Source organism: Eschrichtius robustus, chromosome 1 (genome assembly GCF_028021215.1).
Source record: "Eschrichtius robustus isolate mEscRob2 chromosome 1, mEscRob2.pri, whole genome shotgun sequence".
In the NCBI taxonomy this organism is placed as follows: domain Eukaryota; kingdom Metazoa; phylum Chordata; class Mammalia; order Artiodactyla; family Eschrichtiidae; genus Eschrichtius; species Eschrichtius robustus.
The window spans coordinates 88780595-88798198 of NC_090824.1; the positions used below are offsets into that span (position 1 = coordinate 88780595).

At 40.8% G+C, this 17604-nt stretch overlaps 1 protein-coding gene across 1 annotated transcript; it reads right to left on the reverse strand.

Annotated features, from left to right (window-relative positions):
• Positions 1-1529: 1529 nt before the first annotated feature.
• NDUFAF1 (NADH:ubiquinone oxidoreductase complex assembly factor 1) lies at positions 1530-17341 on the reverse strand. Its single transcript, XM_068535634.1, has 5 exons — positions 17209-17341; positions 12686-13337; positions 8803-8988; positions 2296-2370; positions 1530-1787 (listed from the first exon to the last, which is right to left on the reverse strand). The coding sequence occupies exons 2-5, from the start codon at positions 13259-13261 to the stop codon at positions 1638-1640; spliced, it is 987 nt and encodes a 328-aa protein (XP_068391735.1). The 5' UTR covers positions 13262-13337; positions 17209-17341; the 3' UTR covers positions 1530-1637.
• Between the last annotated feature and the right edge of the window lie 263 nt (positions 17342-17604).

Here is a 17604-nt window from a genome sequence, read left to right on the forward strand (position 1 = left end):
GACTGTGTCCTTTTGTATTTTCACAGCACCTGTCACATTCTATTATACTTATTGTTATACGTATATGGGCCCATAGAACATGGCATACTCCTGGGTGCTTAATACACTCAGATTTTGCTATCAAGAGGCAGAGATCAGATCAATCAAGAAATCTGTGTCAAATACACTGCTACTGGGAAGGTGAAATGATATAACCACTTTGGAAAACAGTTTAGTAGTTTCTTTAAAAAATTTAAATGTACATCTACCATACGACCCAGCAATTCTCCTAAGAAATGAAAACATATGCCCACACCAAAACTTGTGTCTGCAAATATTTACAGCAGTATTATTCACAGTAGCCAAAAAGTGGAGAAAAATCCAGCTGTCCATCAATGGATGGATTTTAAAAATACGCACTAAAAAAATGAAATACTGATAAACACACTACAACATGGATGAACCTCAAAAACGTGCTAAGTGAAAAGAAGCAAGACACAAAAGATCATATATGATTCATTTATATGAAATATCCAGAGAAGATAAACCTATAGCAAAAGTAGATTAGTAATTGTGGGGCTGAGAGTGGGAATGAAGAGTAACTGCGAAGAGGCACTGAGGTTTCTTTCTAGGCTGACGGAAATTTTCTAGAATTAGTTTATTTAAAGACTGCAGAATTCTGGCTATATCATAGTTTCCTACTTCTTCCTCTAAGATGACAAGAATTGATCAGTTTAAACTGTGTTAATCAGGGTCTTATTTTTGGTATATGCAATCTCTAATACTTAAAACGACTGGGGAAGCCTTGGGGACATTAGTCTATAAAGTAAGAACTGGTAAGGGTCATGCATCTTTGGAGAACCAGCTATGCACGTGTTATGGACTGCATGCTTGTGTCCGTTCCCCCCCACCCCTCCGCCCAATTCATACACTGAAATCCTAATTGCAAATGTGACTTGGTACTTTGAGGTATACTTGGAGGCCTTTGGGAGGTAATTAGGTCAGGCAGGTGGCACCCTCATGATGGGGTTAGTGCTATTATATGAAGAGAAAGAGACTAGAACTTGTTCTCTCCATGTGAGGATACAGTAAGAAGGCAGCTGTCTACAAGCCAAGAAGCACTCACCAGACACCAGGTATCCTGGACTACCCAGCCTCCAGAACTGTGAGAAATACATATGTGTTTTGTTTAAGCCCCCTAGTCTATAGTAATTTGTTATAGCAGCTTGGGCAGACTAAAACAGGTATCTTTTCCCAGTGACTACTACAGCACCTTAATGTTCTTCAACAGTCTCCTATCCTGATGAGATTAGAAAACAGAAACAGAAGAAACCGATAAGGAATAGAATGGTAGAGGGCCATAAACAGTCACCTCAGAGACTCCCTGCTTTGGAAACCACCTACTCATATAGGAACTGTTGCTAATAGGAATCATTCTAACCAAAAACAGTTATTTACGTAGTACCTCTGCATCAGTACTTGATTCTTTAAGTTAAGGTACAGCTTAGATCCTGGTCCCGCTTAGCAGCAGCATTTAGCTATGTTTTAGGGAATACATACCAGCCATTGTTTGGATGCCATTAAAGAAGTACTTTATTTTTGTGTCATCATGGATTCTACTACCCTTAGTTTAGTAATACAGAAATACCACATGATCTCTATTTAAAAAGTCTTGGACTAAGCTCTGGAGAATTTTCATAGGCAAATTCTTCTGTGTGGGCTGGATCAGTAAATACTCCAATAAAATCTATTTCTAGGAAGAATGGGCCATCCACTTTATCAGCCAGGGTGAATCCGATAGAAGAGATCTAAGTTTAAAATAGAGAAATTGATCAAAATCTCATATGCTGATGTTGTTCCTGGAGTTTTAAAACTCCGTACTATCAGCCCTTAGCAAGTATACCATAGTTCTCATGTGCCATAGCCAATTATAAGAGGAAGTACAGGACTGACTGCTTTTCTTTCCACATTCTACTTCTCTCTTTAAAGTAGTGCCAGTTAAGACTAGTAAGTACAACATGGATGTCTAATGGAGGTTCCTAGAAGCTCTCCTGAACTCTAATACTCTTATTTTAAAGCTAAAATAAAATGTAGGCATGCTGAAAGGAGGACCATACTGAAATTCCTCCAGGATGGGGGTTTGGCTCACAGGATAGCTCTGAGTCAGCATCTGTCTAGGTATAATAGGAGTATACTTAAATAGGAATTTTCATCTTTCATTTGCCATCCTTCAAAAATGGACTGAACTCATCCTCACAGGAGTTCTGTTTCACTAAAGATAATATAGCTCCGAGTGAAAATACAGGAAAATGTTACCTTGTCAAGCAGAAGCTGGTACTGGGCATCCCGGATTCTTCCTCGATTAGAGAAGAAAAACTTGGAGAAAGGAATCTGAAAGAAGAAACCATTGACTTCAGAGCTGAAATGTAAGCAACGGAGGCATCTGTTTAGAACTGCAATGATAAAATAATAACGGTTTAAATTGAATTTTAAAATTATCTAATATGTGAAGTTATAACAAGTGGCTAGTCATTTGGATCACAGAAAAAAAAATTTTTTTTTAATGAAATAACCTAAGTACTAGAAGAAAACAGGTGAAAACCTTTCTAAGTCAGGAGTCCCAAAGGAAAAAATGACAGAGCACAGTTATAACCTTCTGATGGCAAAAACTAGTATCCTAAACACAAAACTTTTACAAATAACTAAGAAAAAGATTAAACAACCCAGTAGAAAAATGGGGATGGGAGAAATAGGCACATCTGTATACTGCTGGTAGGAGTGCAAATTAGTCCAACTCTTTTAGAGAGCAGCAGCTAGCAATTGTGGTAGGCAGGATTCTAAAATGACCCCCAAGATTTCCACCTAGTGCACACACACCTTCTTCCAGGTATTCAAACACACATCTCAGTGCTGCTGTGAAGGGACTCTCCCGAAGTCTGGTCCCAAATCAGTTGACCTTAATATAGGGAAGATTATCCTCTGTAGGTCTGACTTAATCACTTGAGCCCATAAAAGTGCCTGGTGAAAGAGGTCAGAAGAATGAGAGGGATTCAAAGGGGGAGGTCAGGGGGATTCTCCACTGCTGGCTTTGAAGATGGAGGGGAGCTAAATGGTAAGGAATGTGGACAGCTTCTAGGACCTGAGAGTGACTCCCAGCTGACAACCAGTAAAGAAACCAAGACATCATTACAATCACAGGAACTAAATCTGGCCAATAACCAGAGTGAGCTTGGCAGTGGATTCTTCCCCAGAGCCTCTGAAAAGAAGTACAGCCCAGCTGACACCTTGATTTCAGCCTTAGAAAGCCCTGAGCATCGAACCTGGCCACAGGGTGTCCCAAACTATGACTTACAGAATTGTGAGAAGTTTGTGGTAATTTTTTATGTAACGATAGGAAACTAACACAGCCATAACTTGAAATGCCATAACTTGACCTGCCAGTTTCACTTTTAGGAATTTATATTACAGATAAACTCTGACAAAGACATAAAGATACAGCTTTTTCTAATTAAAAAAAAAAAGGAAAAATAGGGGAATAGTTCAATAAATTATAGTGCAACCATACAACTGAATACTATGCAGCTATTTTTAAAAATGAAGTAGATCTATACATGATGCTGTGGGAAGACCTCCACAATGTATTATTAGTAAAAAAGTAAGAGATAAACAAAATCTATAGTATAAATATCATTTATGTTATTAAAAACAACTTTTTCTTGGCCACACTGCGTGGCTTGCAGGATGTTAGTTCCCCGACCAGGGATTGAACCTGGGCGCTGGCAGTGAAAGCCCCAAGTCCTAACCACTGGACCACCAGTGAATTTCCCCTAAAAACAAATTTTTTAAATGCCTAAAAAAAAACTAATAAAAAATTTACTATAGCAATTGGGAACAACCCAAGTATCTATCAATAAGGACTAGTTCAATCAACTATGAGATATCCATATAACAGAAAATACCAAACAAAATAACAAAGAATGAAGAATAATTCCATGTAGTGATATGGAAGCTCTCCAGGATCTAAATTTAAAAAATATAAACTGGCACAGAAGATGCATAAAGTATGCTATTTTTTTTTGAGTAAAAAAAGGGAGAAAGGGCTTCCCTGATGGCACAGTGGTTAAGAATCCGCCTGCCAATGCAGGGGACAGAGGTTCGTGCCCAGGTCCAGGAAGATCCCACATGCCGCAGAGCAACCAAGCCCATGCGCCACAACTACTGAGCCCGTGTGCCACACTACTGAGCCCGCGTGCCTAGAGCCCGTGCTCCGCAATGAGAAGCCCACGCACCACAATGAAGAGTAGCCCCCGCTCGCCGCCAAGTAGAGAAAGCCAGTGGGCAGCTACGAAGACCCAACAAAACCAAAAATAAATAAATAAATAAATAAATTTTTTTTTAAAAAAGGGAGAAAATAAGTGTATGTGTATATATACTTGCTTATATTTGCTTAAAAAAACTGTAAATCTATGGAAGAAACTAATAAATGTGGTTACGTATAGAGGGTAGGGGCAAAAAGGGTGGAGAGGGAACTGAGTGGGAGTGAGACTTTTTTGCACATTTTTATATTATTTTGATTTTTTTTTTTTTAAAGATTTGATGAAAGTTCATAATAATGCAGTTGACAAGAAAATTAGTTATTTCTGAGATATACATTTTAAAGTAATAACTAGGATTATTACTTATAACATTATACCAGAACATATAAGATTTTTAGAAATTTCATGTAATGTCTGAAACATTTATATTAACATATTTCCATACATATTTCCATACAAATACAAATATAAGATTTTTAGAAATTTCATGTAATGTCTGAAACATTTATATTAACATATTTCCATACAAATAACCCAATGAAAGTTTAGTATTAGTTGTTTTGTTTGTTTTTTTATACTGCAGGTTCTTATTAGGCATCAGTTTTATACACATCAGTGTATACATGTCAATCCCAATCGCCCAATTCATTTTTATATTATTTTGATTTTTGAGCCAAAAAATAAAAATGAGTTAAAAAAATAAAACGTACTGTTCAGATTATCACCAAAAACACTTGCTGACATAAAAACAAACTCAATTCAAAGCTCATTTAATAAAGCACCACTGCACAAGATCATGTTCCTCACACAGCAAATCCAAGTGCAGTCACATCCTCAGTTCACGGGCTCCCTTCATTTCTGTTACACAAACCTGGAAGGGACCCTGCACCCCCAGCCCTCAGCCCAGTCAGTTCCTCATTTTTGCATCCTGGTTGGGCACTTCATCTACCTCATTATTCAAAATATATTTTGGAAACGGAATCAATACTACCTGCTCGCCATTCAAGGAGCATGTGTCACCCACCCCACTGGCCTTTTGTCTTTTTGTCATGTAATTTGCTAAGGCCACTGTCCACACCAAGGGAATTTTTTAGCCTGGAAAAAAAATGAAGCTAAGAAGCATTAAATTGTACAGCTTGCATAAAAAGAAAAGGATACAGTTGTTTTCTCTCTACAAATGACAGAAAACTAGCATGCATAATTTTTCCATCATTTTCCTGTTTTCTTTCTATAATCAGTAAATATCTGAGCATCTCACTTCTATTTACTAAAGGAGGATTATTCATGAAGACATGGACAGCAATTAATAACATTTAATTTTTAAAAATCTCTTCCCTGGGACTTCCCTGGTGGCGCAGTGGTTAAGAATCTGCCTACCAATGCAGGGGACATGGGTTCCAGCCCTGGTCCAGGAAGATCCCACATGCCACCTAGCAACGAAGCCCATGCGCCACAACTACCACAACTACTGAGCCTGCGCTCTAGAGCCCGCAAGCCACAACTACTGAGGCCCACGTGCCTAGAGCCTGTGCTCCGCAACAAAAGAAGCCACCGCAATGAGAAGCCCGTGCACTGCAACGAAGAGTAGCCCCTGCTTGCCGCAACTAGAGAAAGCCCACGTGCAGCAACGAAGACCCAACACAGCCATAAATAAATAAATAAATTTATTAAAAAGATAAAAATAAAAATCTCTTCCCCAATACTTCCTTTAATAATTTAAAGAGAGACTTCCCTGGTGGCGCAGTGGTTACGAATCCGCCTGCCAATTCAGGGGACGCAGGTTCAATCCTTGGTCCGGGAAGATCCCACATGCCACGGAGCAGCCAAGCCTGTGCGCCACAACTACTGAGCCAGCGCGCTAGAGCCCGTGAGCCACAACTACTGAGACCACATGCCACAACTACTGAAGCCCACGTGCCTAGAGCCCACGCTCCACAGCAAGAGAAGCTACCGCAATGAGAAGCCCACGCACTGCAACAAAGAGTAGCCCCCGCTCGCCGCAACTAGAGAAAGCCTGCGTGCAGCAACAAAGACCCAACGCAGCCAAAAATAAAATTTTAAAGTAATAATAATAATAATAATTTAAAGAAAGGTGTTGCAAACAACTATTATTTCCAGCCAAAGATTAGAACTACATGTATTTTCAGGAAAGAAAGTAATAAGTAACTGTCAATGATTATACTGGAAAATAATTTGGCAATGTGCATCAAAGGCCTTAAAAATGTACATATCATTTATTCTAGGAATTTTATTTCCAGGAATACAACTAAGAAAATATTTAAGGATATTTACCTCAGAGTTTGGTATAAGAGTGAAAAACTCTGAAAACAATCTAAATGTACAACAATAGAGGATGGATTAAGTAAATTGTGTCTATTTACATAATATCATGCAGATATCAAAAATGATGTAGAAATATATTTCAACAGAAAGCTCTATATAAAATTCAGTTCAGTGAACAATGTATGTTATAAAATAGCACTGGCACAACACAATTCTTGTAAAAAAAAAAAAAGTGTAAATAGAAAAGTCTGAAGGTGCATACTAAAATAAAAATAGTATTTTACATCTGGGTAGTGGTACCACAAGATTTTTTTCCTTTTCTGCATTTTCTAAATTTTCTATAATGAGATACTTGTTTTGTTTAGTAATTTGTTATAAGTATTATTTATATACAAGTGTTACATACATAATAATTTTTTGGTTATACATCTGTATTAGTGTATAAATATGTATCTATTATATGCTAGGCACTGCACTGTTCTAGGTGCAGGGGAAACAGCTATGGAGGATACAGACAAAGTCCCTGCTCTCAGAACTTACAAAATTTATGTTCCAGAGGAGCCTGGTAGAGAGTAACAATAAACAAATAGACAAGTGAATGAAAAAGATAATTTTACTTAGTGATAAGTTCTATGAAAAAATTAAACAGGATGTTGTTATTGGGTGAGAAGGTGCAACTCTAGCTAGAAGGATCAGGAAAGGCCTCTCTGAGGTGGTTTCTGAGCTGAGAGGTAAATAATAGGAAAGAGGAAGCAGGTGAAGACGTCGGAGAAGAGCACGCCCACAGATACAGCATGAAATACAAAGGCTCTGAGACAGAAGTAGTTTGTTGAGTTTGACACACACAAAAGGGGCCAGCATGGAGGAGGGAGCGGGGAGGAAGACAGACTGAAGATGAAGACAGGGGTCTGCTACTGTAGGCCCCGTAGGCCATGTTAAAAGAGTTTGGACTGTATTCTAATAAGGGGAGACCACTGGAGGGTTTTAAGCATGTGAGTGATGTAATCTGAACTATGCTTTAGAAAGATCACTCTGGCTGCTGTGTGCAGAGTGGACTTTAGGAGGCAAGAAGACAAAGAAGGAAATCAATAAAGAAGCTCTTGCAGTAGTCCAAAGGCCTGGACTAGGGTGAGAGTGGAAGAGATGGCTAGAAATGGTCAGATTCTAGGTGTATTTTGAAAGGATAGGTGAGTGAGCGAATTCGTTAAAAGACTAGATGTGGTGTGGGGGAGAAAGGGATCCAGGATGAACCCTTAGGTTTAAGGATGAGCAAAATGGGGACTTTCTTTTGAATTTATGGATTAAAAACCTTCAGAAGGCAGAAGAAAGGAACGGGCACCTGATTTTGCCCTCACTCCCTGAATTTCCACTATTTTCCTCCTGATTAACATTTTTTACCTTCTAAAAGTTTTTTCTCCCTACAAAATAAGATTGCCTTATATTACCAAGAAATAAACAAAAATAAAAATGTTGATAACTGTAAAGTATGAAGTATTTATTCCTCTTAAGGGAGCCTTTCTGCTCAGCTAGGGACACTAGCTTAGTACAGTTGCCTGTAAGAGATGATATGGCCAGAACTTAAAAAGAAATACCTATAGTACTGATAATTGTGCACAGGGCAGAGATGGACCCATGACTCAGCATGCACCTGGCCACATCCTTATCAAAAATATTTACTGGTCAGTAAGCTAACATTTATATTAATGAAAGAAAAAGTCGGACTTCCCTGGTGGCACAGTGGTTAAGAATCCGCCTGCCAATGCAGGGGACACAGGTTTGATACCCAGTCCAGGAAGATTCCACATGCCGCAGAGCAACTAAGCCAGTGCGCCACAACTACTGAGCCTGTGCTCTAGGGCCCGCATGCTGCAACTACTGAGCCCACATGCTGCAACTACTGAGCCCACATGCTGCAACTACTGAAGCCCGCGTGCCTAGAGCCCATGCTCCGCCACAAGAGAAGGCACTGCAGTGAGAAGCCTGCGCATGGCAACAGAGTAACCCCTGCTCGCCACTAGAGAAAGCCCATGCGCAGTAACGAAGACCCAACACAGCCAAAAACTTAAAAAAGAAGAAGTCAATTATGTAAATCTTGCCCTTAGGTCCTCTTCCTTCTTTCCCTTCCCACACTGTCCAAGAGGAATTAATAAGAAAAAAAAACTACAATGTAACCATGATCTCATAAGACCTCATTTTCATAGACAGTAAAGACTTATGCTGTTACCTTGACCTCCTGCCAGTAGGGCCCCCCACGGGTGAACATGAAGTAACTGTACATCTGATCCTTCCTCTGGATTATATCCATGTCCTCCCTGATATTCACCATCCAAGGGCGACCATCTCCACGGACACGAAGATACAGAGTGTTGAACTGGGACCAATCATAAAACCTCTTCCTCTCAAAAGGGCCCTAAGGTACAGAAAGGAAAGTTAATTTCACCTCATTTTCCACTATTAGCGAAATGTGAGTCATCACCTTTTACAGCATCAAAAGGATCAACAAGCCATTTTTCTGCTTTTTTCTGCTTCCTACCACCGTAAGGAGGGAGATAAATCTGGTGATTCTTATTTTAGTACAAAATACTGACCTAGTTAAATGTTTCTAAGGTAATGTTCAAGACCTGATTGGCCCAGGACAGTGTTTACATGGGGTAGACACTCACTTGTGTCACTGAACGGAAATGAATTACTGTGTGTACTTTCTTTCCCAGGGCCTAGGGAGCAATGGCTTCTGACTGGGCCATTTTATGACAACTGCCTTCCCATAAATCAGAAAACTATGAAAGACTCCAAGTTTTAAAACTGGTATTTTTTTGACAACACCTACCATCCATTGAAAGTATACATTAATCACTCTGCATGCATAATTTAATCCTCACAACAGCCCTATGAGATAGGTACTATCATTGTACTCCATTTTATAGATGAAGAAACTGAGCACTCAACCAGTAAGTGGTAGGTCCAGTACTGTTTAACTCCAAAATCTATGTTCTTAACAACTACCTAAATTGTCTCTGAAAGTAGAACGTAGTGTTAATTTCCAAAGGTGTTTGTTTATAGCAATCTCAGAGCTAATCGGATTTCAAGAATACCAGTGCTCAGATATGAACTATTACTTACTAGTCATGTAATTTTAGACAAGCTACTAAATCTCCCCAAGCCTGTTTCCTCATCTGTAAAACGGGGATGGTTATACCTTACAGGATTGATGTGGGGAATAAAAGGGATAATGTATATAAAATAATTAGCACAAGGACTGGCAGGGTACACTTAATAAATGTTATCAACTACTTTCATTATTCCACAGTACATCATAGAATTATTTTCTACTGTGGACTGACCAAATCCATTCTGTGGATTTTCAGAGCCTGAAAAAAAAAAATCTTGTGCACATAGTTTATTACCTCTGAAAGAACATGTACCTTTCTTTTTCATCGTTATCTGGAGAGAGGGAGCCTAATACTATTCCTATCATTTGCCTTTCTCCTTAAAACACCATAACCAAGGGACTTCCCTGGTGGTCCAGTGGCTAAGACTCCGTGCTCCCAGTGCAGGGGGCCCAGGTTCGATCCCTGGTCGGGGAATTAGATCCCGCATGCAGCAACTAAGAGTTCACATACTGCAACTAAAGATCTCACATGCCGCAACAAAGATCCCGCTTGCTGCAACTAAGACCTGGCACAGCATGCATGCATGCATGCATGAATGAATGAATAAATAAGTAAATATTAAAAAAAAAAAAAAGGGCACCACAACCAAGCAAACACCCATGGGCTGTGGCCACGGCTGGGCACGGGAGCCTGTTCAGAGCAGCCCTGAAACAACATCTGATCAGCATTGCAAAAAGCAACAGGCTGGTGGCGAGACAAAGGAGCTGACCTAAGTAGCCTTGGAAAATGGTGGTCTGACTGGAAACCAAAAGGCTAAAGACAAAAGAAACTATACATAAACATTGTACTGTAGTTGGTAAAGTTGTTTCTCACAGGGTTATGGGTTAGAAATTCTGAAACTGCTTTTATTTATTTATTTATTTAATTTCCGGCTGTGTTGGGTCTTCATCGCTGTGCACGGGCTTTCTCTAGTTGCAGCGAGTGGGGGCTACTCTTCGTCACGGTGCACGGGCTTCTCATTGCGGTGGCTTCTCCTGTTGCAGAGCACAGGCTCTAGGCGTGCGGGCTTCAGTAGTTGTGGCACGTGGGCTCAGTAGTTGTGGCTCACAGGCTCTAGAGTGCAGGCTCAGTAGTTGTGGCGCACAGGCTTAGTAGTTGTGGCACACAGGCTTAGTAGTTGTGGCGCACAGGCTTAGTTGCTCCGCGGCATGTGGGATCTTCCCGAACTAGGGCTCGAACCCGTGTCCCCTGCATTGGCAGGCAGATTCTTAACCGCTGTGCCACCAGGGAAGCCCTGAAACTGCTTTACATGTACTCTTGGGTTGAATTAATAAGTAAATGTACAGTAAATGGTGGGAGACAGGTTTCACACCGTTACAGAAGTTATCAATAAACAAGAGGGAGGAAGCTAGAATAAATCATGTGGTACCGGATTAGAGTCAAAGCATCAGTATTAACTCATACTTAGCTTAATATAGATATAGAAATAGTTACAGATGTGTGTTTCCATGAGTTGGTATGCATACATATATTTCCTAGCTGTGTCCACTGAGAGGTCCTAGAAATAGTGTCAATCCAGAAGCAACAAGCATACTCAGCATCCAGATCTTGGTTTCCAACTCCATCTTCCAAAAAAAAAAAAAACCAGGGCTCCTTTGAGGAATGCCTAGTTCTAGGGTTGGAACAGAGGAAATACAAGATGAGCTTACAGCATCTCGTAGTGCCAAAGTGCTCAAAAACACAGAAGGATGGGGGCATGTCAAAGGGACACGGCCAACCTGAAAGAGCTCCCAGTGGACAAAGCTGGAACAATCTGAGCAACGAAATAAATAACATAGTATTGGATTATAACCCAAAGTGTGAGTCCATACTAAATGACTGAATAAATAAATGTGGGAGAAGAAACAAATCTTCCTTCCTGAAAAATCCAAATAATTTATGTAAATACTACCCCTTCCAGGAGCTAGAACTTAATCCCACACCCTACCCCATGCCTTGAATGCAGGGTACACTTAGTGACTTGTTTCCAAAGAACAGAATATGGAGGAAAAAAAAAAAAGTAACTTAACAATGGAGTAATCTGGCAAATACTACCTTGACCAGGTGATCAAGGTTAACACATCAGTGGTAAGTCATGCTACTAGCATGTAACCTAATATAATGAGAAGGGTACTTCAACTCTGTGCTATTCTTCCTAAAAACCCAGAAAACCCAAGTCTAACCAGGAGAAAAAAAAAATCAGAAAATCCCAAATTGAGGATCATTCTGCAAAATACCTGACCAGTATTTCTCAAATCCTCTTGAAAAATAAGGAAAGACTAAGTAACAGACTAAGGAGACATGACAACTGGATGTAATGTGATGTATCCTGGCTGGGATACTGAAACAGAAAAAAAGATATTATGGAAAAACTGGTGAAATCCAAATAGAGTCTGGAATTAGTTAACAGTAACGCAGCAATGTTGGTTTCTCAGTTGTGGCAAATGTACCAAGTGATGTAAGATGGTAACAACTGGAGAAGCTGGGTGAGGGACATACAGGAACTCTCAGTACCATCTCTGCAATTTTTCTGTAATACCAAAAATATTCTAAAATTTAAAAGTTTACTTTAAAAAAAAAAAAAGAAAACCCCGGATGACCCTACTTCCACTCTAAGGAACCCCTAGCCATTAGAGGGTCTACAGCCTATGTTAGAGGAGATGTAAATCTCCCCAGATCATCATTTAAATATCTAACTTCTCAGGGCTCCTCAAACCTACGTATGCCCCACTATGGCACCAAGTGATGCCCAGAAACATGTAGCCTCTCTTCAGGAACCACTTCCCCCCTTGTGCTTATGAAACTTTACACATGTGCCCAGTAGTTATTTAACCCCATACACAAGATGAGATGCCAGCTGTTTTCATTTACAGAAACAATAGTTGTCTGCTATAGTTCATGCTACAATGAAGTTCACCTCAGTTCACTAGAAACCTGCAGCTCCTGGGTCTCACGTACCCTTGGAATCTTGGATATCATTGCACAGTATCCACTTCGGTCACTCTCCCCGTCCTGGGGTGCCTCAGAGCTCAGAGTTCCATACAGCAGTGCACTTCGGTTACTCTTGCCCATTTTCAGGAACACTTCACTTCTGCCACCAATCGCCTTATCAGAAGTCACTATCCACTTATCCAAATCTTCTTTGCCACGGAACTGCCAGACAACCTTGGCTTGTTCCATCAAGACCTCATGCAGAGGGCGGCCTTCAGGCCCTATCCAATGATTCACAATATCATTCTTCAAACGCCTAAAATGGTCCTTTATTTCTTCTTTAATTGCTTTATCAAAACTAACTTCAGGCTTGTCCTCAGGAGAAGTTATATCCAAAGCAACTTCTCTCTGGTGATGTCCTTCCAAATTCCCTTCAGTCTTCCTCTGAGAAGAGGCTTTGCCAGGAGCAGCCGCTGGTTTCTCAAGACTACTGGAACAATAATCTGCAGAGCGAGTACCCAAAAATGGACAAGAGGCAACACTTGGCTTCAGGCATTTTCTGAGAATATAAGTGCCATTCAGCAATTTATGAACCAAAGCCATGATTAAAAGAAAGTCAAAATGTAAATTTTTCCCTGGCCTACTGGGAAAGAAACTTCAGCAAATAGCCCAATTCCACCTATAATAAAAGAGACAGTGAAGAGTTACCAGTATAGCCAATGAATGCATCATAATTTCAAATTCAACATGGATCATGTACTATGAAATTCATGAACTTATTTTCTAATTCTATGAACATTTACCCAGGGCCTACTATGAGCAGAAGAATGTTTACACTGTACATAATACATCCCACTGCCTTGTGAAAAAATGCCAAGATGAACAGAAACACAGGCCCCTTCATGGAGTTATTGATCAACCCCCAAATAATTCAAGTATGTGCTTCTAAAGGTTGTCAATTTTAAAGCAAATTTTTATGCTGGATTTTTAAAGAAACAATTGGTTCCTAAAATAAAATATTCAACTGTCAATAATTCACTCCAGGATCTAGGCTAACCAACATTTTAGCACTTCATCTATAAAAAGAAGAGACTACAGTTCGCATTGTATGTGGAGTCAGAAGGCCTGGACTTCATACCTAGAACTGTTTACCCTCAGGTAAAGCAGTTGATCTTTTGAGGCCTCCATTTCCTCGGGGGAATGGATGTGCTAACACCTCCCCTACCTACCTTAAGGGATTCTTCTATAGACCAGATGGAATAATGGCTATAAAAGGGTTCTCTGATCCAGTAAGTCTGACAAGATCCTCAAGATTCTTCGTGCCTAAGAAGCTCCTAGTCCAAGGCCCACACTTTGAGTAACAAGGCTTTGACTATCAGCCACTATCTGATCTCCTCAAAGACAGAACCTAAACAATAGTAGCAATGATACCATTACATTTAAATGCCATTCTTAGTATTTTCAAGTCACCCTGACAAATATTATCTCATTTAATCCACATAAGCCTCCTGTAAGACAAGTCAGGTAGTTATCTCCTTTCACAAGGAACTAGACACCAACAGGTGAAGTAACTTGTCTAAGATTACAATGCTAATCAGTATGGAAGCTAGCACTAGAACCCTGGCCTTAAATCCTTCCATTAGTTACTGCTGCCTCTCCGTATGTTAACCATTAGTAATATAACTTCTACAGCTCTACTGAAATAACAACTTTGCTCTTGCAGCAACATTTAATGACTGCTGGCAGGAAGTGCTGCAAGAACCAAGAAGGCTAAATAGTCCCCTCTCCTACTTATTCCAGCTACCACAAAAATGAAATAAAATATGGAATGCTGACTTCTTCATCTTTCTCTTTTGTCTTTCTCTCACCAGAGACCAGAAGAGAGAAAAATCAAAAATAAAAAATCACCCACTAGTCAGAACACAGTACTGAGTGAGAAACTAAATGGAATGCTGAAAACTTAAAAAAAAAACTTCAAAAATGCCCCAAATCCAACAATTCAGCTCAGTTGCCTAAGAGTCTACATCAAAATGGCACCCAGACCACTCTATCTACAACACAGGACCGGTCATCTTTCCAGACTGCCCCTCCTCCCTCACTCCCCTCATCAGGTGGCTCAACACCTTCTCTCTCCTAAATCACTGCACTCCAGGCTTGCACCCAGACCTCCACCTTATCCCACCACTCAGCATCTAGAGGGCCTAAAACACAAAACTGATTATTTATCTTCTCTGATTAAAGCTCTTCAGAGGCTCTCATGGTCTTCAGAATAAAACTCGACTTTCTCCATAGGGTCTATAAGACCCCTCCAGATCTGGCCTCTGCTCATCTCTCCAATCTCCCCTCTAATCACACCCTACTCTGCTCTAATCACAGAGAACACCTGTGGTCCAACAAGTGCCACCCAGTACCCCCTCTCTGGGCTTCATGCCTTGATAGATTGCTGCTCCTAGGCCAGAAATGCCCTCTACCGATTTCTGCTGGCTGATTTATCCTTTGGGACTCATCTTAGGCATCCGTTACCTCCTCCAAGAACCCTTAATTACTCAACTCCACTGAGACCTTTTGATGTGTTCTAGCTGCATCCTGGGCTTACAATTTCCCTGCTACAGTTTATTGACAGTTCCCTTGTCAGTCTCCCCCGCCAGACTGGAAGTGTCTTGAGGGGAGAGACTATCTTCATTGTGGTACTTCCAGCAACCAGGATGGTGCCAGACATGCAGGAGGCTTCTAATATTTGTTGAACAAATAATATCTCCACATTTCTCCACCACCACCACCACTGTCTTGGTTCAGGGTTTTATTGTTTCTTACCAGAACTACTGTAATTCCCCTAACAAAGGGCTTCTCAAATGTTAAAGTGCCTATGAATCATCTGGGAATTTTGTTAAAATGCAGATTCTGATTTAGTAGGTGTAGGATGGGGCCTGAGATTCTTTATGTCTAACGAGCCCCCAGGTGTTGCCCTTGGAGTTGGCGTCGGAGAACACACTTCAGGATTTACTAAAGTCCTAACTCATCTCTCTGACTCTGATCTCCTCCTCCTCTCCCAATCCAACCTTTGCCTGGCAACAAAGGGGATTTTTCTAAATATGATGGCACTCCCTTTATTCAGCAATTCCCTCCAGAAATTCAAACTCCTAAAATGGTACATAAGGCCCTCCAAAATGTGCCCAACTCCCTGGCCTAACTTCTCCTCACTTCCATGGGCAATAAATACCCTCAGCTCTATTAATTATACTAACTATAATCATGTCTGAACACACACACACAAAAACATTGCTCAAAACCCACAAAAGTGACCAAACATTCTACTATCCTGGCTAATATATGAGTGACTGCTGTGCCCTGACCAGTCATAGCATTAGCCTCACTCTAGATAGATAAGATTCTCTCCTAATTATAGAACTACCTCCACCTCCTCAATACTTTCCCCCAAATCACCTAACACAAACCTAAGTCCGACAATAAATCCCTTCTAACACTCTCTTACTGAGATGCCCCATGGTTTCCCATGGCATGTGTTCTCACTACAGGAGTAATAAGCCTAACTCGTTCAACTACAAGCATGTTCCTGGTGGCCTCTAATTGGAGGGCACTGACATTTCTCTTCCTCCATATTCTTACGAGAACCTATGCATACATCTCACAGCCCTTACAAACTACTAGAATCTTGCTTTTTTTTTCTGTCTACCTAACTAGCCTGACTTTAATCTTGGACTATGGCTTAAACATAACTGATGCACAATGTTTGCTAAAATAAATGAAAACCGTGTAAACAGTATGTTTTCACATGGACTAAAAAACAGAAGGGAACCAGGAAAAATAACAACAGTTGATCTCACGTCCTGGAATCATAGGTAACAGCTAAATTTCCCTCACTGACTTGTTTAAATGACTTTACCTCTGCATATGCAGGAATTTGGAAAATAAATGATAAGCCTATAAAATGTAATTTGTACAATCATAAACACGATTTTCGTTAACACCAGGCTTAGGCTACACTACTGAGTGGCAAATAAGGAGGAATCAAAATGCATATACACTAACACTACCAGTATAAAAACGTACGGACAAAAAGATTTGGGGGTAAAAAAGAAGAAAAAGGCTTAAAGTCGTGTGTAGGATGATGGGATTATGAGTAATATTATTCACCCTATTTTCCAACCCCTCAGTAGTGCTATCACTTCTCTAATAATATAACTTTAATTATAAGTGTTTTGTTTCATACTTTTACCAATAAAGTCAAAATCATTAACTGGATGATCCCGGGCGGAAGTTGGTGAGTTTTCAGGGCAACGTAACCCACGCAGCTAAGAGAGAGCAGTATTAGTGAAGATTGTACATCCAGAGCTTACTATGTGCCAGAAACTGTCCTGGGTGTATTTTCGTTAACTCCTCACAACAACCGAGAGAGAGGTACTATTATTATTCCACTTATTGAGCAAATTAAATTACCCCAGGTCATACAACTAGTAAGTGGCAAAACCAACCCTAGAGCCCCGGTGTTTAGTCGGGGAGCGGTCGGGACCATGCCACAGCCCCCTCACCTGCTACGGCCGTGTGGCCCTCACAAGCCTCGGACGCTCCAACTCCCGGCTGGCGTTCCCTGGCCTTCCCTGCCGACGCCTCAGAGTGACTACCGCCCGAGCCCGGCTTTTCCCGACCGAGTTCTCCACTTCTCCCCTGTAGGGCCGTCTGCTTTTCCAGGCCGGCGGGAAACCAAGCCTGATGACACGAGTTCCGGCCGGGTGCAGAGGCCGGGGAAGAGTAATGAGGCTCCCGGACCCCGGCGAACTGAGGTTTTTGGTCGACTAGCTTCCCAAAAGGCTCCCCCACCCCTACTCCCCCGATCTTTTCTGCCCTGTGTGAGAAAGTGGGGAGAATTTAGAGAAGCTTTTCGCCTGTCCTTCCTGCATCCCGCCTTCAGGCTGCAAACTACATCC